Genomic DNA, 27,839 nt, shown 5'->3' with positions numbered 1-27,839 from the left:
GGGGAGTTCCACAATCTGGGCATCATCACTGAAAGGACCTGCCTTGGGTCGCCACCAAATGTATCTCTGAAGCACATGGGACCTGGAACAAGGAACCACTAGATCTTTGTACTTCCAAACACTCTCTGAGGAGGCACTTCTTTTGGTACTCTGGCGCCAAGGGCTTTAAAGATAATGACCTGCCACTTGAATTGGGCCTGGGAACTAACTGGATGGCAAAGACAACAGTGTTCACATGTTCCCTATACTGGGCTCCTGACAGGAGTCCAGACATAGCATTCTGGACTAGCTGAAACTTTTGAACAATCTTCAAGGGTAGTCCCACATAATGAGTACAGCAGTTACAAAGTCTCAGTATGACCAAGGCAGAGATTGTAGCCAAATCTGGCTGCAGTTTTTCCTTTCTACCAAATGGGGCTTCTAGAATCAAGGGTTTTGACTTTTTTTAAAAAACTTGTTTATTCAAGGAGTCTAAACCTTCACCATAAGTACCTTGCCCAGTCTGTCTTTCTGCCCAGATATCTCATTCCCACTTTCTCGTATGATTTTCAATCCAATATGTGGAAAAAGTAATTGGAATCAAGTGCTGAAAATGTCTAAAAACGTTATGCAAGAAAGTGCCAACATGACTGAACGTTTTTCCATATATGGTGGCAGTATCCATATATTAAAACCAATTGGTCTCAAATGGATAAGGTTAGTTTTTCAAACAGCAGGGCAAAGCTTAAAATTTGAACTGCATATTTCTGTGTTACATATTTTGGAGACTGAGGATCAAGGGTGGTAAAACTGAGAGGAAGTTTTGGTTGCAGCCAAAGCTGCTCGATATTGTAAGCTTGTTTCTACAATTATGGAAGAGCTTCTCAAAGTAGCAAACATTGTTAAGATAGCTATTTTGCTTCAGAGGAATGGCCTGTTTATCAACAAATCTGGGGATAAAATGGACATATTTCTTTTAGTGACAAGTAATATTGGAAAGGCTTTTGGGGAATTCATTTCTGTGATATAAAAAGGTCTTCTGCAAGCAAAAAATGGCTGAGCTGCCTTTAGTAGCAACTGTGCTTTGTTGTTTGTCTAGGCAAGGAGGGAGCATTTTTTGTCAATCCCCGTTGTCCCTAGAAGGTTCCTGAGGGTCATGCTGTCCTCAGGGACCTACTTCCAGGACCACTTCTGGTGGACAAGGGAAAACAGCAAAAGATGCCCTCTCACTGGGCGAGCACACTGCCTTATTACAGAACACAGCAACAGCACTAACACCCTGTTGGAAGCACTGGTGCTTTGCTTGTTTATATGAGAACCAATGTGCACAAATCAACATATGATAGTTTGCTAAAACTGTGCAAATAAGTCTCAGCACAGAATGTGGAGTTTCTCAACACTTTCCTTATTTTGGTCTCACAAATGTTGGCAAAGTTTGAGCAACAGGAATTCTGTTCTGTCTTCCACAATGTAGACTACTTTGTAGAAAAAGGATGTGTTCACCATTTCAGAGAGTGCCAGTCAACATTCACTGCATAAGTAAACACTTGTCAGTGTTGCAATGGCTGGAGATTAGTTGGGTTAATTAAGCAGTTAGAGACTAATATAATTAACTACCTGATTAGCTTTTACTTCTGTTCTCTAAAAAATTAGATGCTTTTTTGCAAGCCAATCTTTACACTAAAGAACTAAGTATAGAATGTAGAAACCACTCTTATTTTATTGAAGATGGAGTCCATGGAGGGGGAAATCTTACTTGAGTTGGAGTTTCAGGACAATTTGAACTCAATTCAATTCAGTTCAACTGAACTCCATTCACAGAAGCATGAATCTTAATAAACTATGAATTATTTTAGATAGTTGATATTGCTTTACCATTTTTGTTCCTTATAAGCTGCCATGTGTCTTTAAAAAAACACTGAGAAAGGCAGAGTAGAAATCATTAAACTAAAACATAAAAAATTAGCATTCTGTAAGAAAAAGATTTCTACTGAAGACAAATATGATGCGGGTAAAATGATGTACTACCAAATAAGGTAAGATGTTTCTCATTTTCTGTTAAAAACTCCACTCCCTGCTTGACGCACAGCTGCTATGCCATCACTACATTCTTTTTGTTGGGTTATATTGATATGATTTCCTGAATACCTAAACTGTATCACACTTTATGCAAGTTCAAATCATATTTGAAGTATCAGAATTAGATAAGTTGCTTGTACCATATTAACAATATTCCCATGAAATTGAAGGCCAGGAAATTTAGAACCATCAAAAGGTAGTACTTTTTCACACAGCACATAATCTATGGGATTCTCTGCCACAGGACGTGGTGATGGCCACCAGCTTGGACAGCTTTAAAAGGGGCTTAGCCAAATTCATGGGGGACATGTCTATCAATGGCTACTAGTCTGAGGGCTTTAGGCCACTTCCAGCCTCAGAGACAAGATGCCTCTGAGTACCAATTGCAGGGGAGCAACAGAAAAGTGAGGGCATGCCCTCCCCTCTTGCCTGTGCACTTTTCAGAGGCATCTGGTAGGCCACTATGAGATACAGAATGCTGGACTAGATTGGCCTTGGGCAATCCAGCAAGGCTGTTCTTATGAAAGCAAAGCACAAATAATCATGATTATATTATTCTTGAAAATACAATTACTTAAATTCATAAATAGTCTTAATGCATTGCACAAGAAATCTATACCTTTTCACACTTTCTTTGAGCTCAAGCCTACTGCAGAACTATTGAACAAACATTCCAATCAAAACTTCAGCATATAATATAAATGTTTACATGCTCTTTTACCTTTTCTGAGCAATCTCTTTTGGTATCATGTTACCCATTTTGTAGATATCTTTCTTTTTGGTTAAATTGAAAAATATTCCCTACATAAACAACATTCCTATAGGAGCTATGCAATGAAACCCACATGCAAGTTATTGACAGCAGCCTCCATAGAAAAAATACTAGATTGATCAAGTAACTTTTAATTATTTGAACAGCTGATATAAACTAAGAAGATTTTACATCATTTTCCTTCTCAATATGGAAGTCAGTTTGTATGCAAATCACTATACAATTTTTTAACTGTTGAAAGATCTGTAATCATTACAAACAAAAGCTTGGTGTAGGTATGTTTATTTTAATATTTCTACAAACCTAAATGCCTTTCCAAACAACACACATCCATAGTGTTAAAACAGGTATCTGTGACACCTTCAAACATGTGACACAACAACAAATATGGAGGGGAGTGCATTTCCCCCCACAACAAATGATGCAACATGAGTCTGCGAGAATGCAGCAGTAGTCTGTAAAACTCTCAAAGAAAGCTCATAGTTGTCTGACATATGCAGACTCCAGCCAAGGACACCACTGTTGGCAGGGCTGGCTGTTGCTCTTTAGGTCTCTGCTGAGCAGGCTACCTACCTCCCCATGAACCAGGTAAGGAACACAAGAGCTCCTCAGCAGAGGCCTAAAGAACAGCCAGTGATCAAACATAGTGTTGGGCCTGGCTGCTGGACTTTGTCTCCGCAGGAAGGTTGGGGACAGGCGAGGGGGTGGAACTTTCCCTTGCTAACACATGAAGTTTCCTCTCTCATCCAGGGCATCCATGTGAACCCCTCATTCCTGTCTTTCCTCACCATTAAACCGGTAGAAGACAGAAGCTGCTGAGAGCCAGACAAAGGTCCTTGCCACTACCACTGGAACCCCACAGTACCCAGCCCCACAATACCAGCCAAGGGAACATCAACCTCCTCTATTCCATGGGGTGTGTCCACAAGCCCTGGCTCACAGACACTGGCATTCCTCAACAGCATTGTTGTGGTAGGAACATGCCTTCTGGAAAAGTCCACTGTAGCTCCACAAAATCAGCCTGAATAGCTCCACACTAAGAAAATAGAAGACTTGTCCAATAAGTCAGTTAGCATGCTTACCAGTGCCAAGTCATCCCGACTGCAGTCCAAGGCAGCAATCATCACCTGTTCATATATTATCCAGACTACACACAAACAAAAGAGACACCAGTCATATGAAAGGCAGACTACTATTTTTAATAAATTACTAAAGCCTATGGAGATTAGAAGAGATGACATCCTCTTCTCTGTTTCGAGTATAACCACTCCTTATTGAAATATGAACTTGTTACAGTATTATTCAAGTTTAATATGTACTACTCAACACATTTAAAAGCTCCCCAATTTGCATCTGTCTTCTTATACACAGATCCACATTTGCAATGCACTATTACTAAACCTGCATAGCTACTTGTGAACTCAGATTAAGGCCATGATCCTGAGTTCGCCAGGATTCAAAATAAGTTTGGATTTGGCTGAAGAATGGTTTTCAAAAAGGCAATTTTTGCCAAGACATGTGTGCTATTTTTCTCCAGTTTTCCTTTAAATAAGTTCTTTTTACCAAATCCCTAAACTACTACTAGAACTGATTGCAGAAGTTCTTGAGAGACAGCTTCTGAGAACGAAACAATGTTGGAATTCAGGTAAATGTGCACTTCCCTTGAATGTGACCTACCTCATTGTTCATCTATGGCTACAAAATTAACAGAAACCTCTCCCAGTCCTGCATTAAAAGAGCCCCTGGTGGCGCAGTGGTAAAACTGCTGCCCTGTAACCAGAAGGTTACAAGTTCAATCCTGACCAGGGGCTCAAGGTTGACTCAGCCTTCCATCCTTCTGAGGTCGGTAAAATGAGTACCCAGAATGTTGGGGGCAATATGCTAAATCATTGTAAACCGCTTAGAGAGCTCTGGCTATAGAGCGGTATATAAATGTAAGTGCTATTGCTATTGCTATTACTATTACTCTTCCTTCTCGCATGCACATACTTACACGAGGCTATTTACCTATAACCATCTAAAATCGGTGAATATATATGAAACTAAAACCCTCCTGTATTCTAACAAAGACAACCACAGGGCTCTGTGGTAGCCAGGAGTCGACACTGACTCGACGGCATACTTTACCTTTACTTTAGGTTCTCTTGTTATGCTGAGGCTGTTCAGTGCTGAAGAGCAATGGCACTAGTCTAGAGTAGACAGGTATGTAGACCTTTATGATACATCCCTACAGTACTTGAAACTATAAAATGAAAGGATCGGGGGCTCACAGTACATCACAAGAGAGATCTGCAAGTTCCCCCTTACAGTATAGCAGAAGAAATGGAATAATTTTTGCTTCATCTTCCACCACTTCTATAAGCATACAAACTGGCATGCTCTCTCACACAGACTTGGCTAAGCCCTCTATGGATAATTAGAGCAGCAGCTACATAGCCCATGAGAACAAAAATGAAGCTGATCGTACAAACGGAAGTAAGGGGGATTCATTCAGGATAATATACTCCACAAGTGGACGTTGCTATCAGTGATAACAGTAAATAGTGTATTCAACTTCCCTGCCTTGTTCACCACCCAGTGAATTTACATTAGGTTCAGGAACAAAGGCAACACATGTAAACCAGCACTGTTCCCTCTAAGGCATGCATATGTGCGTGCGCTCACAAGTTTTTGGATACACTCATTTCATTTTAGATCCCACTCAGGTAGACTCAGGAAGGCCCCATTCTGATTGCATATGTGCAAATACTGCCTTGATACTGCCACCCAGAACAAAACTCATTCTGCACAGAGATGAGAAAAATTAGAGGGACCACTGCAAACCAGTCTTTGGGCACTTCACATTTTCATTCCCAAGACAACTGTACAATAAAAATACAGAAATGACTGTGACGTATCATCATATGCAAGTTCCCTGCATACACTATCCAGACTATCCTCTCTGGAAGAAGAAGAAGAAGACGAAGAAGAAGAAGACGAAGGAGGAGGAGGAGAAAGCCGTGAATGCTCATCATTATGAGATGTATTAGTGACATCTCCTGGCAACACCCCAAAGTGAAAGCTCTCCGGTCGAGTGCTAAAAGAAATGAACCCATTTCAGAAATATTGCTTCAGTTTTTTGTAACTTAAGTGTTATTGAGACCAAAACTTCCTAAAATTAAATAAAGGGTATACCCATCTTGATCTCTGAGACCTTTGCCAGAAATAAAACTCATACTGACTGAATTAGGTTAACTAAGTTATAGAAAGGAAAGAAAGAGAAAGTAGAATGAGCTCATTAAAAACAAATCACCGATACTTATTCCCTTCCTGCCTACAAAAGAGCCTTACTCAACCTTATAGCTTTCGTGCCATAAAACACAGTGATGCTTTATCCTGTGCTTCTATAAAGAGGAAAATTGCATTATTGTGACTTTCTTTTTAAACAGTTCCCTCCTGGTATAAAACATGGCGTGCCAAGTTTCTGTCAAGGGAGCATTAGTATAGTGCGCTTATGAACTCCTGAAATGCAAAAATATTGTCTATAATGAAAATCCAGGCACACCCTATATTCTTATGCCCAACATTATAATAAAAGCAGCCCTTATATTGATTCCACGAGGCTAAAGTTATGGTTTAATTTAAAGAATAACCTTCCCTCTCCATTTCAAACTTACCATCCCTCAGAAGAGTGCAGGAAACCACTGAGTGAAATTTGTCCAAGGATGCTTGGCCAAGGGTTCTCTCAAATGTATTCACGTGACTAGCAGACCAGGCTATACATCCTATTAGGTATATATCTTTCTGCCCACACCCTTCAGTTGGAAAACAGATCAAGACTCAGGAATACTGACAGATGTTGAGGTTACAAAAATAATGGGTGTACCATACATTAGTGTATAACAGAAAAGTGGAGAGTAAGTAAAATAATATGGAGGGTGTTATAGGGGAAATCAGTGTGGTAACAAAACCAGCTGCATAGAATAAAAACAAACTAGACATAAAACAAGTTTGAAATAATTATAACCTACTGTCATCACCAAGCTTGGCTGCATATTCATTAACTAATTCTTCTCCAACTTCCACTATCTGCTCACTGTTCCGATAGTTCTCTTCCCTCCACTTCCTCATTTTATCCCGCATCTCTAAAAGACAAAAATAAAGGTTCCCATGTATTGCAAATAACCAATTAATATTTCTAGAATGGAATGAGACATATATTTCACCCTTGACAACAAAAGATTTATCTCAGTGGTAATTGCTCTTGTAATTTCAAGCCCAGAGCTTTGAGATCATGTTTGGCATACCTTGTGGAAACTAATGTTATTGGATTTATGAATTTTCGGATACCAGATTAACGAGTCTATCACTTGGGGGAATTTAAACCTGTTCCTCACATGCAGATTTGAATTCCCAGGACATCTACCATTAGTTTCCAATACAGATCGCTTTGATATGAATACGATAATTTTTGAAATGGAGGAAACTTAAGACATTTCTTCTACTAAGAAACTGGGAATCTGTTTTCTAGGCAGACAAAAATAAAAATAAAAATATGGAACCAAAGCAGGAGTCTGAGCAAGCAGCAAGATGGTCTCACAAAGACATCAAGGCTATTACCATGAGGAGCACAACCTGGTTAGGGCTCCGCCCAACCTGGTTTGGGCTGCTCATGTGGAGCACTGGGATCGCTCTCAATCCCACCGCTTCTGCCCCCGCTAGCCCAACTTTTAAACCTGCCATTATGCCAAGCTTAAAAAGAATATGAGTTTCATCTGATATTCTGCAATTCATTTAACCTCGGCAAACAATCGTGAGAACCATCACCGCCAGGTTAAAAGGTTTCCGCCCAGCCCACCAACATTTCCAGCAGCAAGCCAGATGGAAGGAGCAGCCGCGTCAGCTGCTCTAATGAGCAGCCGCGTCAGCTGCTCTAATGAGCAGCCGCGTCAGCTGCCCTGCTTGTGCTGTAGGGCACTCTGGGATGCGGGAGGGAGAAGTCATCCCATGTCCAATTCTGGCCTTTGCTGCACTGCTGCTTGTGTGGACACATGGCACAGTGGAAGGACAGATGACCACTGCTCATCTATCGGGGAAGGTAGCAGCCAGAGGTCATGTGAATGAGATATACATATATACATACCGTATCTAATGTATAAAAATATATTATTTAGAATTATAATACCTAACAAATTCATAATATAATAAAGGGCACAAAAGACTTAATTCAAGAATAAAACCAGTATCACCTCAAAGTAAAAAGTGGAAATATGTATACTACTCAGTTCCACTAATAGTCCATACCCAGGGCATAATCAGATATACTGGTATTAGTGAAGTCCATAAAGAATCCAATGGTGCTTTCCACTGCTGGCGTGTGCACGTGCGTACGTTCACAAGTTTTTGGATGTCTGCTCAGTTCATTTTCAATCCTGCTCGGGTTGAATCAGGAAGGCCCCATTCTGAATACAGGTGCACACACACTGCCTTAATACTGCCGCACAGAACAAAACTCATTCCACACAGAGATGGGGAAAAAATTAGACGGACCACTGGTGCTTTCCTGTGGTGAGCAAGAAGCCAAATATTAAACTAACTGTTGTCCTGATGAATCATCAGATGTGTTTCAGCCAAAATAAGGCCTTCAGTGGCAGAGCCTCAAAATACAGGCTATGTTGGTACTAACTTCATTGTATCCACCAGATCACTATAAATATAGACGTCCATATTAAGACTACAGAACTATCATTTCATTTCAAGCGTAACTGTTTAGGAAGACAAAAATATTACTACTCGCAGTGAGCCACCAATGGTACTGCTATCAGAAGTAAAATTCCTATGCTCTGTAGAGTAGCTCCCTAGATGCAGTCCTATCCCAACACTAAAGCTTAAATAACATTGCTCCAATTGTAATCCATCTACAGTAATTACTTCCCCTACCTCCAGTTTACAGGGACCATTTCTACAAGTACTTAAAAGCCTTAAAGGAAACATTAAAACCACAACAAACATCTCATGCAATTCTACAAACAATAATCAACTTAACGTAAAATAATGCCCCAAACAACAACAAGGTCCTCTGTATTATTTCTTTTATTCCCATACCCTGCTTTATTTGGCATAATCCCCATTTCTGGAGATACCTTAAAGAAGTCTGGATGTTCTAGTAGTACCCTCAGGAAGAGATGAATATTAAATCCGTTCTCCAGAAGCATCACCTATACTGACTCTCCACATGCGTCCGTGACCAAGTCAAAAGAGACCAACTTTGTATCAGCTCTCAACTTTTTATTTGCTTTATGCCAGGAGTAAACCTTGTTTTCAGTGAAATCCCTCAAGTCCCTTTGAAATTTACATAATTTAGTTTCTTTCGATCCCCCATTCTGTATTTGTAGCTCTGCATCCAGTGCTTGTAACTTCTCAAACTTTCTATCACCTATTCTATTTCTTAGATCAGTCTTCAATGTATCTAACTCTGGACTGACTGATCATGCTTAACATCATGCCTCATCATTTACACACCTTTGGGATTTCAAACACATGCCGAGGTACAAATTTCTGAATTGTAGGCTTATGGCACCAAGGAATTGAACTGTCAGTTTAAAAGTACTTGTACGGGTGACCTTTGTCATAACGCTCATGTGTGACTGCTTTTTTTCCAGCTCCCTTTCCATGGGAGATCTGACTACATTTTACACTTGCTTTGGGAAGTGTTTCTTAATACAAACATGCAGTTGAACATGTTTTGAAGCTTGGAGAGAAGCAGGAAGAGTGCTTCATCTTAAATTGGCTATACAGTACGCTATCATTGCTTCATTGTATCAGCTGTAATGGAACTAGCCAGAACTTTCATTTTCCACTACAGCTTCATCTGGGAATTCGCAGATTGTTTTGAGCGTTCTCATAAAGTACAATGTGGCGTGGGTTCTCCCCATTTCTAGCCCAGCCAGAATTGTAAAATGGGAATATCAATTTATGCAGTTGTCTTCCCCATATCCCCTAAACAGATATAAAATCACATTGAGAGATGCAGAAATCCAATATTACCACTAAAATTAATATGACAGCATTTATGTACATCTTTTATAGATTTTTTAAAATATGATGGCTATTCTAAATATCCCAATAAGTCATTTCATGAGCATTACAACATCTTCTGTTAAGATAAAGAGGACAAAAGCAAAATTTTAAATACTTAATACGCTACATTTTTCACATTTTCAGAACTTCAAAAAAACATATACAGAAACCAACATATAATTGGTAAGAATACAGCAAACCATGTTAAGGGAACAATACGACTCTTTGGGCAGGAACAGACCACTAACGGATACAAAAGATTGTTTTCCAAGCTTAAAATGGTTTTATTATAGACCAGAACTTGAAAGATCTGCAATAGATTCTTAAAATCAGCATACATGTTAGTGCCCTTTTTACCCTTCATAAATTGTGAAGAATTTGGTTTTCAGACTAGCAATATTATTATGAAGGGAGGCACAGACTACTACAGAAGGCATTGGGGGGGGGGAAGCTCATTGAATTTGCTTGTTAAATGCAAATGTTAAATGCAAAATGACTTATATAGCATTATTTTTAAATGACATCTTTATATAAAAATATACAACTCTGAATGTGTTGGCCTTTCTGTCATTTCAAACATTATCAGTTAACAAAACTGTCAGCTTCAAACTAAACAATTTTGAGTCCACAGCTCCCTCCCGTTCCTGTGCCACATGTGCTTCCATCCACAAAGAATGATCTCAGATCTCTTCGAAGAAAACAGCACGGGTACTGTGCAGCATTTTATATTTTGAAAGTCAACCAAAACCACCACAGGGTTACATTTCATGTGCATGAGTAAAACTAAATGGTTCCTGACACCAGACGACCCTTGGAAATTAAAAATTAGGCAGAAAGAATGAAAGTGAATGCAAAGCGTATCACAGAAATTGACAGTCTAAGCACACAGAAAATAATGAAAATTTTCTCCATTAATTTACTTGGCCCACTGTTAAAGTCTCCATGCTAGCATACTTTTCAAACGCAATGATTCAATATCAAAGTCGTGGATTTCAGTCCTAGGCCATGTTTTGTCACTTGATCCCTGAAAATGAGCACATTAAGTATCTGGCAGTACAAGCCCTCCACGTGTTTATTTCGAAACGAATCCCACTCTGATCAGTTGGGCTCACTCTCAAATGAGCATGAATAAGATTGCACACAATTATTTCTGTGGAGCAAGAGAACAGCATTCCACCAAACTACAACTGTGGCACTAGCACTAATTCAGAAGTGATATCTTCATTCATTTACTTTATTATAGAAGTTTATAGAGCAATACGTCTTCGCACAACACATGCACTTCCAGAGGCATTAACTTGCAGTGCTTAGAACAGCATATAAACTGGGTCAGTGTTAAGCCTATGCAAATTTTCAGCTCCAAATATCTGAAGATGAATCATCTGCATGGCCCACTCAGCACCATGCACACGGGCAGCGCTGGGAAATGGTGTCTTTTTCAGCACTTCCCACATACCTTCACAGATGTTGCTGGGGCTGGCAGGGCTCCATTTCTCTCTAAGGGGCCCTACAAGCCCTTTAAAGAAGGGGAAATCACAGCATTGTGCAGAGGTGAGTGGTGGGAACAGCTATCACTCCACCCCAGCCCACCCGACCCATAGTGTGCCCGGGAGGCTGGGTGGATATCCAGTGCTAAATATTTCCACAGGCCTAGTCAGTTTTATTTATTTATTTATTTATTTATTTATTACATCTCTGTACCGCCCTATCCATCCAAAGGCTCTGGGTGGTGTACAACACCACACAAACAACTATTTAAAACAATAAGTTTTAAAGAACAGTTTAAAAAGCTTGGAAGGCCAGACCAAAACAAGAAGCTTTAAGGGCTCTCTTAAAGGCCAAGAATGAGCCTATGAATTTATGAATTTCTATGAAAAACTATGCAAAAATGTCTGTGAATTTCTATGAAAAACTCTCTCTAAATACTGTAAACAGCCAACAAAAACAGTATGAAGATAGAAAGTCAGGAGAAGGGGCACTTCCCAGTGTACTGCACAGAGTGCCACATGTATGACCATTTGCCCCATGGGCAAAAGTCATGGGTGTGTGCTCGGTGCAAGGAGCCCCTGGCTCTCAGGGAACAAATTCGTTCCCTTGAGACCAAGGTGGCGGATCTGGAGAAGCTCAGAGAGACAGAGAAGCATGTTGTTGAGACTTTCAGGGATGTGATAGAGGCATCCCACTCCAGGGCTGGTAGCTCCGCTGCTGTCAGGGAGAATGAAGGTCTTGGGCGAAGAGGACATCGGTCTGAGGAAGAGGGAAATGCTCCTTTAGAAGGGACTCCTTCCGTGGATGATGAGCCCATATCCTCTTGCACAGGGGATACTCCTCTGGGGAGTGGGGGCCTCCTTGTAGTGGGTGATTCGATCATTAGAGGGATAGAAAGATGGGTTTGTGACCTGCGTGTTGACCGCACGATGACTTGCCTGCCTGGTGCAAAGGTTGCGGACATTACGCAGCGTCTAGACAGGCTCCTAGGCAGTGCTGGGGAGGAGACAGCTGTCGTGGTGCACGTCGGCACTAACAATGTGGGGAAATGCATTCGGGAGGTCCTAGAAGCCAAATTTAGGCTGATAGGTAGCATTTTGAAGTCCAGGACCCCCCAGGTAGCATTCTCAGAAATGCTACCTGTTCCACGCGCAAGTACAGTGAGACAGGCAGAGCCGAGGCATTTCAATGCATGGATGAGACGCTGGTGCCGGGAGGAGGGGTTTAGATTTGTTAGGCATTGGGATACATTTTGGGGGAAGCAAGGCCTGTACAAAAGGGACGGGCTGCACTTGAACCAAGATGGAACCAGACTTCTGGTGCTTAAAATCAAAAAGGTTGCAGAGCAGCTTTTAAAATGATGCCTGAGGAACAGCCAATGGGAGCTGGGCAGTATCCCATTTGGCAAAAGCCATCCTTTAAAGAGCATGGGTGCAAAGGATTCAGATAAAACAGAAGGGGACAGAGCAGAACCGCATAAAGAGCAGACAGGAGCCTGTGCCAGCTGGTCAAAGAGTCAAAAGAAAGATAGCATACATCAGGTGAGAGATTCAGCGTATAGGTGCATATATGCCAATGCCAGAAGCCTCCGAGCCAAGATGGGTGAGCTGGAGTGCTTGGTTGCTAATGCAGAAATAGACATAGTGGGCATAACAGAAACATGGTGGAACAGTGAGAACCAGTGGGACACTTTTATCCCTGGATATAAACTCTATAGAAAGGACAGGGAGGGGTGCCTGGATGTGGAGTAGCACTGTATGTTAAAGAAGGGATAGAATCTAACAAGCTAGAAAACCTAGGTTCACTGGAGTCCTCCACAGAAACCCTGTGGGTGACTATACAAGGCCGGAAAGGGAACGTGCTACTGGGGACGTGCTATCACCCTCCGGATCATAATGCTGACAGTGACTGGGAGTTGCAGGAGGAAATCAGGGAGGCATCAAGGAGAGGCAGGGCTGTAATTATGGGTGATTTCAATTACCCACACAGACTGGGTAAATTCACAGTCAGGTTATGACAAAGAGGCCAATTTCTAGATATGCTGAATGACTGTGTCCTAGAACAATTGGTCTTGGAACCAACCAGAGAAGAGGCGACCTTGGACTTAATTAGCAGAGCTATCCTGGGTTGTGAGGAGTTTGGTTTCTGCTCCTACTTCCAATCAGTCCCCGGGGTTGCTCTGCTGTGATGCCTTTAATGGGTTCTTTGCGAATAAGATCTCCTGTATTAGGGCCAACTTGGACTCCACTATTTCTGTAAGATCTATGGAGGAGGTGTCCAGCGATCCCTCTTGCAGTATTAGATTAGATCAATTTCAATCTGTGACTCCTGAGGATGTGGACAAGCTGCTTAGGGCGGTACGGCCTACCACCTGTTCTCTGGATCTTTGCCTGACTTGGCTGCTTCTATCTGGCAAGGAGATTGTTGGAGGTAGCCTAGTTAATATCATAAATGCATAGTTGAGGGGGGGTAGGGTGCCTCCTTGTCTGAAGGAGGCAATGGTTAGACCACTCTTAAAGAAGCCTTCCCTGGACCCCTTAGTAATGGATAGTTACAAGCCAATCTCCCTTGGTTGGGCAAGGTGATTGAGAGGGTGGTGGCTGACCAGCTCCAGGCAGTCTTGGAGGAAACTGATTACCTAAACTGGCTTTAGAGCTGGCTATGGGGTTGAGACAGCCTTGGTCGGCCAGATGGATTACCCTTCCCAGGGAATCAACAGAGGAAATGTGACTCTGCTGATCCTTCTGGATCTCTCGGTGGCAATCAATACTATCGACCATGGTATCCTTCCAGATCACATGGGGGAGTTGGATATAGTGGGCACTGCCTTGCAGTGATTCCGCTCCTATCTCTTGGGTAGATTCCTGTTGGTGGAGCTTGGTGACAGTTGCTCCTCAGAACGGGAGCTATTATATGGAGTCCCTCAGGGCTCCATTCCGTCACCAATGCTTTTTAACATCGACATGAAATTGCTGGCTGAGGTCATCAGGAGGTTTGGTGCTGGATGTTATCAGTATGCTGATAACACCCAAATCTATTTCTCCTTTTCATCTTCAGGAAATGGCACTCATTTTCTAAATGCCTGCCTACAGGCAGTAATGGGCTGGATGAGGGAGAACAAATTGAAGCTGAGTCCAAGCAAGATAGAGGTCCTCATTGTGGGGGCTCATTGTGGGGGCTCAGATTCTGAGGGGTGTGTTAGATCTTCCTTTGCTGGATGGGGTTACACTCCCCCAGAAGGAGCAGGTGCACAGCTTGGGAGTACTCCTGGACCCAGGCCACACCCTGGTATCTCAGGTGGAGGCCATGGCCAGGAGTGCTTTCTATCAGCTTTGGCTGATCCGACAACTGCACCCATTCCTTGAAGAGGATGACCTCAAAACAGTGGTGCAACAACTGGTAACCTCACGGCTTAATTACTGCAATGCGCTCTACGTGGGGCTGCCTTTGTGCATAGTCCGGAAACTTCCATTGGTTCAGAATGCGGCAGCCAGATTGGTCTCTGGGACAACCCGGAAAGACCATATTTTTCCTGTTTTGAAACAGTTACACTGGCTTCCAATATGTTTCTGGCAAAATACAAAGTGCTGGTTATTACCTTTAAAGCCCTGAATGGCTTGGGTCCGAGTTATCTTAGAAAGCGCCTTCTTCTACATGATCCCAACCACATGTTAAGGTCATCTGAGGAGGTCTGTCTCCTGTTACCACCGGTTCATCTGGTGGCGACTCAGAGGCAGGCCTTCTCTGTAGTTGCTCCTGGGCTGTGGAATGCATTCCCAGCAGAAATCCGCAATCTTAATTCTTTATTGACCTTCAAGAGTTTGGCCTGGCCTTCAAGGGTTAGAATTAGTTTTAATTTTCAAACCTGGTTTTCAGGATTTTAATGGTTTGGATTGTCTAATTGTATTTTAAGATGTTTTAATTGTTAATTGGTTATTTCTGTTTTAATTGTTGTTGGTTTTAATGGTTTATGTTTTACTTGTAAACTGCCCTGAGCCTTATAAATAAATAAATAAATAAAATAATTCTGAATGGCACCCAGGACCTGGTGCAGGATGTTGTGTCATCAACCCTTTAGGAAACAGTGACCATAGTGCCATCAAATTCAGCATACATATGGGGAGAGAATCACCAAGGAAGTCTAACACAGACATTTTGAATTTCAGAAGAGGAAACTTCTCCAAAATGAGTAGTATGGTGAAAAGAAAGCTGAAAGGGAAAATCAGGAGAGTCACTTCGCTCCAGAGTGCATGGAATTAACTCAAAAACACAATACTAGAAGCCCAGTTAGACTGCAAACCCAAAAGGAGGAATGGCACCACTAAGTCCAGGAGGATGACAGCATGGCTAGCAGGTACCATCATGGAAGCCATAAAAGGGAAGAACACTTCCTTCCGAAATTGGAAGGCCTGTTCAAATGAAGAGAACAGAAAAGAACACAAACTCTGGCAAAAGAAATGCAAGGTGACAATAAGGGAGGCAAAAAGAGAGTTTGAGGAACATTTAGCCAAAAGTATCAAGAGGAATAACAACAACCTCTTTAAGTACATCAGAAGCAAGAAACCTGCCAGGGAGGCGGTTGGACCATTAGACAATCAGGGAGTGAAAGGGATTATTAAGGAGGATATGGAGGTTGCAGAGAAGCTAAATGAGTTCTTTGTGTCCGTTTTCACGGCAGAGGATACTGAGTATATACCTGTTCCTGAACCAGGATTTTTAGGGATGGAGGCTAAAGAACTGAGTCAGATAGAAGTGACAAGAGATGATGTTCAAAACTGTCTGGAAAAAATGAAAACTAGCAAATCACCAGGGCCAGATGACATCCATCCAAGAGTCCTCAAAGAACTCAAATGTCAAATTGCCAACCTCCTTGCTAAAATATATAACTTATCCCTGCAATCGGTCTCTGTACCAGAGGACTGGAAAGTAGCAAAAGTAACACTAATTTTCAAAAAGGGATCCAGGAAATTACAGGCTGGTTAGCCTAACGTCCGTTCCAGGCAAATTGATGGAAAGCATCCTCAAGGATAAAATTGTAGAGCACATAGAAGAACAGGTCCTGCTGGGAGTGAGCCAGCATGGCTTCTGCAAAGGTAAATCTTGCCTCACCAACCTTTTGGAGTTCTTTGAGAGTGTCAACAAGTGTGTGGATCAAGGTGATCCACTTCTCATAGTATACCTGGACTTCCAAAAAGCTTTTGACAAAGTTCTTCATCAAAGACTCCTGAGGAAACTTAGCAGTCATGGGATAAGGGGACAAGTACATGTGTGGATTGCTAACTGGTTGAAAGACAGGAAACAGAGGGTAGGTATAAATGAGAGTTTTCACAATGGAGGGAAGTAAGAATTTGGGTCCCCCAGGGATCTGTACTGGGACCGGTGCTTTTTAATTTATTCATAAATGATCTAGAAGTAGGGGTAAGCAGTGAGGTGGCCAAATTTGCAGATGATACCAAACTCCTTCGAGTAGTGCAATCCAAAACGGATTGTGAGGAGCTCCAAAAGGATATCACAAAACTGGGTGAGTGGGCAACAAAGTGGCAAATGCGGTTCAATGCTGGCAAGTGTAAGGTGATGCACACTGGGATGAAAAACCCCAACTTCAAGGATACGCTGATGGGATCTGAGCTGTCGGTGACTGACCAGGAGAGGGATCTTGAGGTCATGGTGGACAGCTTGTTGAAAGTGTCGACTCAACGTGTAGCAGCTGTGAAAAAGGCCAATTCCATGCTGGGGATCATTAGTAAGGGGATTGAAAATAAAATGGCTAATATTATAATGCCCTTATACAAAACTATGGTGCAACCACTCTTGGAGTACTGCATACAATTCTGGTCACCATATCTAAAAAAGGACAGTGTAGAACTGGAAAAGGTGCAGAAGAGGGCAACCAAGATGATCAGGGGCCTAAAGCACCTTTCTTATGAGGCAAGGCTACAACACCTGGGGCTTTTTAGTTTAGGAAAAAGACGACTGCGGGGAGACATGATAGAAGTCTATAAAATCATGCACGGAGTGGAGAAAGTGGATCAAGAGAAATTCTTCTCCCTCTCACATAACACTAGAACCAGGGGTCATCCCATGAAATTGATTACCAGTAAATTTAGGACCAACAAACGGAGGTACTTTTTCACACAATGTATAATCCACTTGTGGAATTCTCTGCCACAAGATGTGGTGACAGCCAACAACCTGGATGGCTTTAAGAAGGGTTTGGATAACTTCATGGAGGAGAGGTCTATCTATGGCTACTAGTTGGAGGGCTACAGGCCACCTTCAGCCTCAAAGGCAGGATGCCTCTGAGTACCAGTTAAGGGACTAACAGCAGGAGAGAGGGCATGCCCTCAACTCCTGCCTGTAGGCTTCCAGCAGCATCTGGTGGGCCACTGTGAGAAACAGGATGCTCGACTAGATGGGCCTCGGGCCTGATCCAGCAAAGCTGTTCTTATGTTCTGTTGAGAGTACATTCCATAGCCCAGGAGCAGCTGCAGAAAAGGCTTGATTCCAAGGTGCCAGCAGCATACCAGTGATAATCAAAGATGGACCTCTCCAGATGACCTCAACGTATGGTGGGGATCATACAGAAGGTGCTCTCTAAGGTAACCTGGACCTAAGCCGTTCAGAGCTTTAAAGGTAATAACCAGCAATTATAATAATATTATAATATCAGGCAATTATCATACTGTAGATGGGGAGGTTGAGAGGGAATAATATGCCTAAGGCCACCTAGCGAGTTCACGGCAGAGGTGAAACCTGAACTGGGAACCCATTTGTAGTTCAATCTCTCAGCTATTAAACTATATCACTTACATGCCACTCGTCGAACAAGTTTCGGAGCAGCTGATGACTATTTGGTGGACAACTGGACAAGTGTAATGGATATGGGGAAAGTGGGGGAATCCTCAACTGCTATTATGGGGGGGGAATGGAGCCAGTCTGCTTACCAATAGCAGTTTTTCTTTCTTACCAGTCTTTCATATCAACAGCAGTTTTCACAGTTCTATCCCAAAAAACCAACTGTAGAAGTGCCTGGAACAGGGCTGCACAACTTCGATCCTCCAGCTGCTGTTCAACTCCTATCAACTCTGAACACTGGCCATTAAGGAGTTGTAATCTAACAGCAGCTGGGGAGCCAAAAGGTGTGAAGCCCTGGCCTAGAAAGGTCTGTAAGCAACTTCGGGTCAAGACAAATTCCCTCCTGAGAGGGAAACTGCACTTCTTCCCCATCCCCCACCTCAATAGTAAAGAGCCACATAAACATCAGTGAGGACATGCACACATCCCTTCACATTTAAAAACTTGCTGCAAAACTATTCTGTGCATTAGAATTGAAGTGAGGCCAGGGCAGAATGCTATTCAAATTGGCAGCTGGCCAATAACCACCTGTATTTCGGCTTAAAACAGTCAACAGAAATACAGCCATGTCTACTGCAACAAGAAGGATCACAGGACAAGGTGGATAGGTCTGGACTTTTCTAAAGACCAAATAAGGTATCTAGCAGGAGTTCTGATGATGCTTTAAAACAAAAAAGATTCCAGAAGTTCCAAGCAGCAGGAGAGGGGGAATATTTGAATCGAGGCCTTACCCTTTCCTCTCCGTGTCGAACGCTTAACCAAAATCACCTTGCCATAAGCCATCACTAGTAGAGGGGAAAGCTTGTAAGGCATAAGAATTCTGTAAGATGTGGGTAGCATATTGTTTTCTCCTCATAATAATGAGCACTATCTCAGCAGCAGTCACTCTAGAACTCTTTTAATAATGCTTTCCAAATTATGCTTGGATTTTATTTTATTTTATTTCCCACTCTTCCTCCAAAGAGCCCAGAGCAGTGTACTACATACTTAAGTTTCTCCTTACAACAACCCTGTGAAGTAGGTTAGGCTGAGAGAGAAGTGACTGGCCCAGAGTCACCCAGCTAGTTTCATGGCTGAATGGGGATTTGAACTCGGGTCTCCCAGGTCCTAGCCCAGCACTCTAGCCACTATACCACGCTGGCCGGTGCAGTGCAAATCACTGGGAGACTCTGATTACAATTCCAAGCATGTTTCCTTGGAAGGAAGTTCCAGTGAACGTCAATAGGACTTGCTTCTACTACACTGGGATTGTACAGTTTATCAGCTTGATAGTTCTTTTTAAGTAGCTGCAATGCTTACTGCCCTGAGTTTGTTTCTGGAAAAAATAAGACAGGATCTCATTTTTAAAAAAAATAAAATGTTCATGGATCATCTCAGAAAAGTTCAGAATGTACATAATTATACAGAAGAAAACCCAAAATACAAGCACAGAACACAAAAACCTGTTATTTCAGGCCTCTCAACCAGAACAGATTCTACTTTTGGTCAAGAAGATTGGTTCTCATGTTTAGAAAACAACTTATATCAAGTTTTAAATGACAGAATTAACCTAAGAGAAAGAACAGTAGTAACTGTTCCATATATTGCTATCCAATATGGAATTAATGATGGCAAGAGCCACAGATGCTTGTACAATGAATAGCAAGCTTAAGGTATGCTTGTTAGCCTTATAATGTATAGGATATGACACTGGAAAATACTGTCTTTTAAAAACTATTTACTCATACAAACTCTTGAAAAACATGCTGCTAAAAAACAACAACTTGTAAGTATACCTGTTCACATTTTTAAAGAAATATAAAGTATACATTTGTCATGAAATAAAATACAATGGTTAGAGCTAGAATGATTTAACTCAGGATTAGTTTGCACCCATTTTGATTACTATTTTCTTTGGCAAGCTTTCATATATTTACTATAATTCCGATACTTATTCACAAAACAGTTGTCTGGATCAAGTTTTCATTTGTCAAACTTTAACTTTTATAATGAATCACTTGATTTGGGGGGGGGGGGGATCCCAATATTATTTGGATTAGATTGTACACCCTGAACTATTTTCATGATGACAGCTCATGAAGTTCAACCAGTAGTTCAGAGCCTCCTTTTTTCTCTATAGTATTGCACATGTATACTTCAATTCCAGCTGTCAGGCCATAATGAAAAGAGGCCTAGCAGTTTGCAACATTTTAATGTGAGAGGTGTGAACATTACAAAAAAATGTCATATTCTAGTAAACAGAAAATTAAAGACTCCTTTTATATGCAGTTCAATGTGGATCCAATCATAAAGAGAGGTGGGATATTCTCATGCTGCTTTTTGAAAGCAAGCCTGAGCTTTGCTTAGCATCTACATTACATGTACTTAACATCTACATAGCTTAGCATCTACATTTCCATCTACCCAACTTGCAAGACGACAATGGGGTTGTTCCCTCCATAATATTAATGGTTATAAGACTTAGTGGCCGACAACCTGACCAAGAACTGGTGCAGCAGTGTAGAGGGCTGTGCCGGAACTTGAAGGGAGTGGAAACCATCTTCCCTTCCTTCTGCAGCTGCTTATGCTACCCCAAATATGTCTCTGAACCAGCACTTCATTAGTTAGGAAGTCAGCCATGATTTATTTAGAGCCTGTGAATATTCACAGTACCTCACAGACATCATCTCAGTCATCTTTACAAATCTGTAAAACAGTATTCTCTCTAGTATTGCAGATGGCAATCAATGATCATATTCCTGATCACACTCTTAGCCACCACTCTATATACACTTCAGGGATGTGCAGCTCAAACCAATGGGCACCCTAGAAACATATAAGCAAGAACATCACAATCACTTTACACAGTTTTGCATATATTTTGTGCTATTACTGTTGTATATTCATTCATTTTTGGTAAATGCTATTGTGGGTCCCAGATTACAAGATGTTGCATTTCTGCAATGCCTTTTATGCAATTCCTAGCATAAGAGTGGTAGGTCATTGCTTAACATCCCTCAGTCAGTTATCTTGAAAGTACAACCAACATTTTTATTTTTTATTAATAGTAATAAATATTATTATTATTATTTTCCAAGTTTATATTACAACTTGCTGGCCATAACTCCTTGTGAAAGGAGATAAGTTAGCAGTTCTACACATGCCTCAAGACAACTCAATAAAATCCATATAAGACAAAATAAATTTAAAAACATACCTACTAAATAGCAGGAAGATTATTATATTAGCAGAACACAACAGAGAAAATTAGCTGCTTTGCCTACTGATTAACTGGAAGGGCTTTTGCTTCAGATGAAACGGCTTAATTCTCCAACTCTGTTATATATATATATTAGTCTAATGAGAAGCTGGATTGTGTTGAGGTAATAAGTTATGGCTTTGGTTAACACCAAGGTCATTCACACGACCTAAGCTTTAGGGTTGGGGAGGGCAGGGGGGAAGGCAGGATCAATCCTATCTTCCTCCCAGACAATCCTCTTCTTGGAAACGCCGCTGGCATGCCCACACAAGTGGCAATGCCAGGAGGAGCACAGAGATCTGGGAGAAACAGCCTGAAGTCTCCAGAAATCTCTCAATGCACTGCATGAAGGATTGCCTGCAACCCAAGCAGACATGACCAGGTACCAAAGTAGAAGGGCACGCTTGTGCCCTTTTACCTTGCTAACAGCCCAGGGAAAAATCTTGGGCTACCCAATCAAGCCTAATCCTGGCGCTCCACACGAGCAGCCCTACCTGGGTAGGGCTGCTTGTGTGAACAGCCTGCGTATTCAACAACAGATATGCCTTTAACTCGAGTATGCATAGGTGGGTGCAATTTAAAATTCACAGGTTCCAGAAGTGGGAGCCTGTGGCCAATTCAAAAACCCCATGATCCAACCATTCTAGGTACTTTACAGCGAATCACTAGAATGGTTCGCCAACATTTTTGTTCCACATAATCCTGTCTTGGGCAATATTCCACACTCCAAAAATAATTCCAGCCAGGTATGCTTACAACTACTAAGAAATCTCCTCTCACACATGGTGCTACTTCAGGTAGCTGTCACAAACAAGACAGACAGGTTTCATGACACGGATGACTCCCTCTTGCACCAATATTGCCCCTCCTGGGGGACTGGACAAACCAACACGGGAAGGAATGGCACTGGTTGCTCAACCTACATAGCTGCTTTCCCAGTTTGCAACAAGCTTGGGAAGCAGCCATGTAGAAACAGTTCGTATGCTGCTCAGGTACCTAATATATCAAAGAAGAAGTGCTGCAGGCTTCTGTGAGCCTATGATAGTGGGATATAAATAATGAAATAAATAATCAATTAGTGCTCTCCCCTTACACATTGGGAGACAGCAATTAGGGATGTGCACGGAACCGGGGTGGGGGCGTTACCTTTCAGGGCAGGGGAGGGTGCTCTTACTCCTCCCACTGCGTTTCCCCTGCTGGCACTGCATTTTAAAAGGGTACGGCAGGGCAGCAGAGTACCTCCCTGCCACCCCGTCGTCTTGTCAGACCAGAAGTGATAAGAAGTACCCAAAGTGTTCGCTCTAATTTTTTCTCATCTTTGTGCGGAATGAGTTGTTCTGGTCAGAAGTATCAAGGCAGTGAGTGCGCACATGCATTCAGAGTGGGGCCTTCCTGATTCAACCTGAGCGGGATCTAAAATTAACTGAGTGGGCATCAGAAAATGTGTGAGCACGTGCAGTGGGTGTGTGCACGAGTGAGCACAATGTGCACACACAGGCGCAACGTGTGCATGTGCATCAGGTACTTCCAGTCACTTCCAGTCGAACGAGGCAGTGGACACCATGGAGGTACGCTGCCACCCCGCCAGACTTTCTTAAAGTGCAGCGCCGGCAGGGGAAATGTGGCTGGAAGGGTTAGAGCACCCTCCCCCCACCCTTAAAGGTATCCCTCCACCTTCAAATCGCCCAAACCGCCAGTCGTTCAAACCTGTTCAGAGGCCTGTAAAAGGGCCTCTGAACAGGTTCGTGCACATCCCTAATAGCAATTGTTTTCATCTAACTTAGAAAGCAAGGGGTTGAATCCCTGCTAACTGAGCGAATACACACCTTTTAAAGTCTGGATTCTCCAATATTTAGCAAGGGAAGAGCAACTGTACCTATCCAATTCCAGCACAGTGTGGTCGTTGCTGGCGTCCACCTTATGTTTCTTTTTAGATTGTGAGCCCTTTGGGGACAGGGAAACATTTTTACTTATTTTTCTGTGTAAACCACTTTGAGAACTTTTGTTGAAAATCAATGTAAAAATATTTGTAGAAGCAGTAGTATGTTGTACCGGCTTTTGATCCTTCTCCACACTATAGTTTCATGATTATTATAGTTACAAGAAATAACTGCAAAGCCTGACAATACTGTGCTAGTACTATAATATCCATAGATTATTCATGTTAGACTGATGTGAATAAATGGGGAAAGATTCTGCACAAAAAACATAGCCACATATACTCATGTTAGCCATCCAACAGCCTAGATCAAGCCCCTGCTACGTGTGACCATCAAGCCAAATGCACCTCACCAGCCACATACTGACCTATAAAATGAGTGACAACCCTGATATTTACAGCCTCACAGAGTCAGTAGAAATATGCTTATAAGCCCCTGGTGGGCTGCTGCATTCAGATTTGTGGGTCTCAAGTTATGTAGTCTGATCTACAAGAGGAAGGTGGAAAGAATCAGCTCTTGTGAAACTTCCTCTGACTGGAGAAGATTTTTCCTCATAACAGAGAAGTTGCAGTTTCCTAGTCCAGGTTAAGCTTTAAGAGAGGGAACACTTAACGATACACTTTACTTGGAGGCCAAGTACAGAGAAAAACATAGGAAAATGATTTTAAAATAACACAGAAAGCAGGAAAGTTTCATACACTGTAACTTCTGGAACTTACTTCCAAGTAAACATGCACAGGATTAGGCTGCAAGTGTCTTACGTTCACCATAACAGTAACCCCACCACCTTTCTATATAGGTATATACTGAGGTCAAGCAGAATATAGTGGCTAAGAGAGTGAGCTACAAAATAGCTATCGCATCATAAACTTTCAAGTTGACCTTTGGCAGGACAACCTTCTCAGATTCAGCATCAGCAATATGAGGGCAATTATACTAGCTGTGAAGCATAACAAAACAAACATACAGCCCGCCCACCCCTCGCCCCAGTTTCATAAGCAGTTTGAATTTATGAATAAGGCCAAGCAAGATGCAGCATAGGTGAATCACAACAAAAAATCTCCCCCCCACACACACACCCCCAACAAATACCAAGACCATCCATCTGGCCTCAGATCACAAGACACAATAAAATACATCGCATTGCTCAGGCGCATAGTCAGAGTGGGTCCTGGGACAAAAAATGAAGATAGCCGCCACGCCCCCCCCCCCCCCCCCGCAACCCCAAGAGAAGCACCAGAAGGAGAGCAAAGAGCGGTCACCCAGACAGCAGAGGCCCTCTCAGGGGCCCAGGGACATTTGTCCCTCCTTGTCTAGTCATAGCTACACGCTGACATTGCTTTATCTTCAAAGCCAGGGCAGTCTATTAGCAACAAATATACAAAATTCTGACAAAGATAAAGAACAGTAGTATGAAGAGGGTCACTGCAGTGTAGAAGACAACAGTATGGATTTGGGCAGGGGAAATCTGGGTTCAGACAAAGGGTAGTATACAAATGTAAACAAATAAATAAACCCACACAAAGCCATGAACCTAATTTGAGTGATCTGGCTCAAGTCACTGTTTAAGTTAGACAAACACACAAGGTAGCTGTGAGACTTAAGTAAGATCATGTATACCATTCTGAGCTCTTGTGAGGAAGAGGATACAGGTGTGATGTGAAACACAGATGTGACAGGCTTGTATCATTATGCAAAAAAAAAAAAATCACACTCCGATTTCACTTTGTCTCACACTTACAGACATTAATATGGATTAGAATAACCGCAGCAGTAATAAAGACACCTTTTAATTACCATGCACTCAAGCAGTGAGAAAACAAAGGGATATTTGAAATACATTAATTGATCCTGAGTATGCATCTCTACCACCTTAAGTGGCACAGTGAGGAAATGCTTGACTAACAAGCAGAAGGCTGCCAGTCTGAATTCCCGCTGGTACTGTAACGGGCAGCAACGATATAGGAAGATACTGAAAGGCATCACCTCATACTGCGCAGGAGGAGGCAATGGTAAACCCCTCCTCTGTTCTACCAAAGAAAACCACAGGGCTCTGTGGGCACCAGGAGTTGACACCGACTCGATGGCACATTTTACCTTATTCATCTCTACATAAACATCACCACATCCAAACAAGTACATGCTTGTATTGGGGTGGGGGAAGCACTTTCACTGCACATATGCTGAAGGCTAATAAATTAATATGGACTACCTATCTTCAGTATGCACCTCTACATATGTATCAATAAACAGAAAGGAGACACTGTCAAATATGTCAGAAATTAGAGGCTCCCTTCAGTCAATGGCCACACATAGCACTCTGCTGCATATATCACATCTCTCTATTATGATGATAATCACTTACATAATGCCATCAACATACATGACATATCCCCTGACTCAAATAATTTGCAATCCAAATGTTGACAGTGAGTAAGGCAACAGAGAGAAAGCCAGCGTGGTGTAGTGGTTAGAGTGCTGGACTAGGTCTGGGGAGACCCGAGTTCAAATCCCCATTCAGCAATGAAACTAGCTGGGTGACTCTGGGCCAGTCACTTCTCTCTCAGCCTAGCCTACTTCACAGGGTTGTTGTGAAAGAGAAACTCAAGTATGTAGTACACTGCTCTGGGCTCCTTGGAGGAACAGGATATAAATGTCAAATAATAATAAATAATAATAACAGAGAAAAGGGAGACAAAGAGAGCCAATGATGTCCAGTTGTGCTTATTCAGTTGGGAATGATGGTTGAGGGGTTAACTCAAAAGATTTTTCAGGAAATGAATCTGGGAGAACCATGTTAAGGAGGAGGAGGAACACAGAAGGCAGTCAAGTAAACCAGCTACATGTTGTGGATGGGGCAGGAGCTCTGTGGCAGAGCATTTGCTTGAATTAAGAAAGTTCCAGGTTCAATCCCTAGCAGCACCTCCAGGCAGAAATAGGACAGTCCTGCCTGAAACCGTGGAGAGCTTCTGCCAATCAGTGCATATGAACCCCAGCTAAGATCAAACTTGGTGTAAGGCAGTTTCCTGTGTCTAGCTATGAAGCCTCCAGGTTCAATACCTGCAATAACCAAGATGGATTATAACTCCCACTCCCACCATAAAGAAACTGGGTGTGTGGGGGGGGAGTATGGAGAAAGGGGGTAATTAAGGTTGCCCTTTGTAGGGAGGAAAGCTGCTGGTCTTGTGGTAGCAAACATGAACTGTCCCCTTTGCTGAGCAGGGTCCACCCTGGTTTGCATTTGAATGGAAGACAACATGTGAGCACCGTGAGATATTATCCTCAGGGGATGGGGCTGCTTTGGAAAGAACTGCCAGCCTGCTAGGAGTTCCCTGAGATCTCCAAGACGGGGCTGAGATTCCTGCCTGCAACTGCCAGTCTGTGTAGACAGCACTGAGCTAGAGGGACCAAGGCTCTGACGCAGGAGAAAACAGCTTCCTGTGTTCCTATGCCACCCCCTGCGAATACGACGACAGGATGGAGATTGTGAAGTCCGCCAACCTGAATGATGCGTGGACTGGGCTTGAGAGGACGCCCAGCGCGGGGCTACATGCCCAGCTGCGGGCGTCTGCGGGGCAAGGGACGGTTGAAGCCTAAGAGACGAGAGGAAGGGAAGGGGCTCCTACCACTGCCCCAGGTCGCACCCCAGAATCGGCGGGACCCCCAGCTCCAGCACGGGCCCGTCACCGCCGCCCCCGGGCACCCCTCGTCTTCCCCGCCCCGCTCCCACACGCGTTACCTTCCCAGGTCACGTCGTATAGCTCCGAGACCTTCGCCATCTTGCCGGCGGCCCGCATCCTGCCTTCGCTGCAGTCACGTGAGCAGCCGAATCCCCGCCCACTCCACCTCTGGCCCTGTCTGCGCTCTTACAGAACCGAACCTGATTGGCTGGGCGCATGGAGGACGGGAATAGGGCGGCCGGGGCTCGCCCGTCTCCACCAAACTGACCCTTAGTCGAAGGGGTCGTTCTGGGTGGAGCGGGCTCTGTGGGAAAGTTGTGCCGGTAAACGCGTTCGTGTCTCTGAGAGGCCACAGAAGACATAGACTAGGTGTAGCAGTTATGCGGGGGCGGTGATTCTACGGATGGGGGCACTTGCCGCTCATTGCCCTTGTTCTCACACGTTATGTACAACTAGCTGAACCCGCACAGAACTTCTGTGCGGTAGTTTACTTACTTTTTGGAGTTGTGTTGTGAGAATTTGGCTGGTTGTTCAGTTGTGCCTCCCCCCCTCACCCAATGTGTCTTCGTTGTCTTTTTGCAGTTCTTTCTGAGCATCAGTGCACTTTGTTTGGGATTCTTTGGGGGAGGTTGGTGTTTCAAGTATTTGGTTAGGTGTTTTTTTTTTTTTTGTTTTTTTTGTCCCTGCTGTTTTGTGGGGGTTTTTTCTTCTCCTCTTAGCAGGGTCAGGTAGTAGCTAAATATTATTTG

General features: G+C 42.9%; 1 protein-coding gene across 1 annotated transcript in view; it reads right to left on the bottom strand.

The window, feature by feature from the left end:
- The window catches only part of EMC2 (ER membrane protein complex subunit 2), a 57,108-nt gene extending 29,810 nt beyond the window's left edge, over positions 1–27,298 (bottom strand). Inside the window, exons 1-3 of the mRNA XM_053246914.1 lie at positions 27,150–27,298; positions 6,841–6,954; positions 3,913–3,977 (exon numbers count right to left, since the gene is read on the bottom strand). Coding sequence (XP_053102889.1) covers positions 3,913–3,977; positions 6,841–6,954; positions 27,150–27,207 — 237 coding nt within the window. The 5' untranslated portion in view covers positions 27,208–27,298. The remainder of the gene's footprint in view (positions 1–3,912; positions 3,978–6,840; positions 6,955–27,149) is intronic.
- Positions 27,299–27,839: the final 541 nt, after the last annotated feature.

The sequence above is a fragment of the Hemicordylus capensis genome, chromosome 4, assembly GCF_027244095.1.
Source record: "Hemicordylus capensis ecotype Gifberg chromosome 4, rHemCap1.1.pri, whole genome shotgun sequence".
NCBI classification, from domain to species: Eukaryota; Metazoa; Chordata; class Lepidosauria; order Squamata; family Cordylidae; genus Hemicordylus; species Hemicordylus capensis.
The sequence above is the reverse complement of the archived record's forward strand: the minus strand, read 5'-3'. Positions and strand labels throughout refer to the sequence as shown.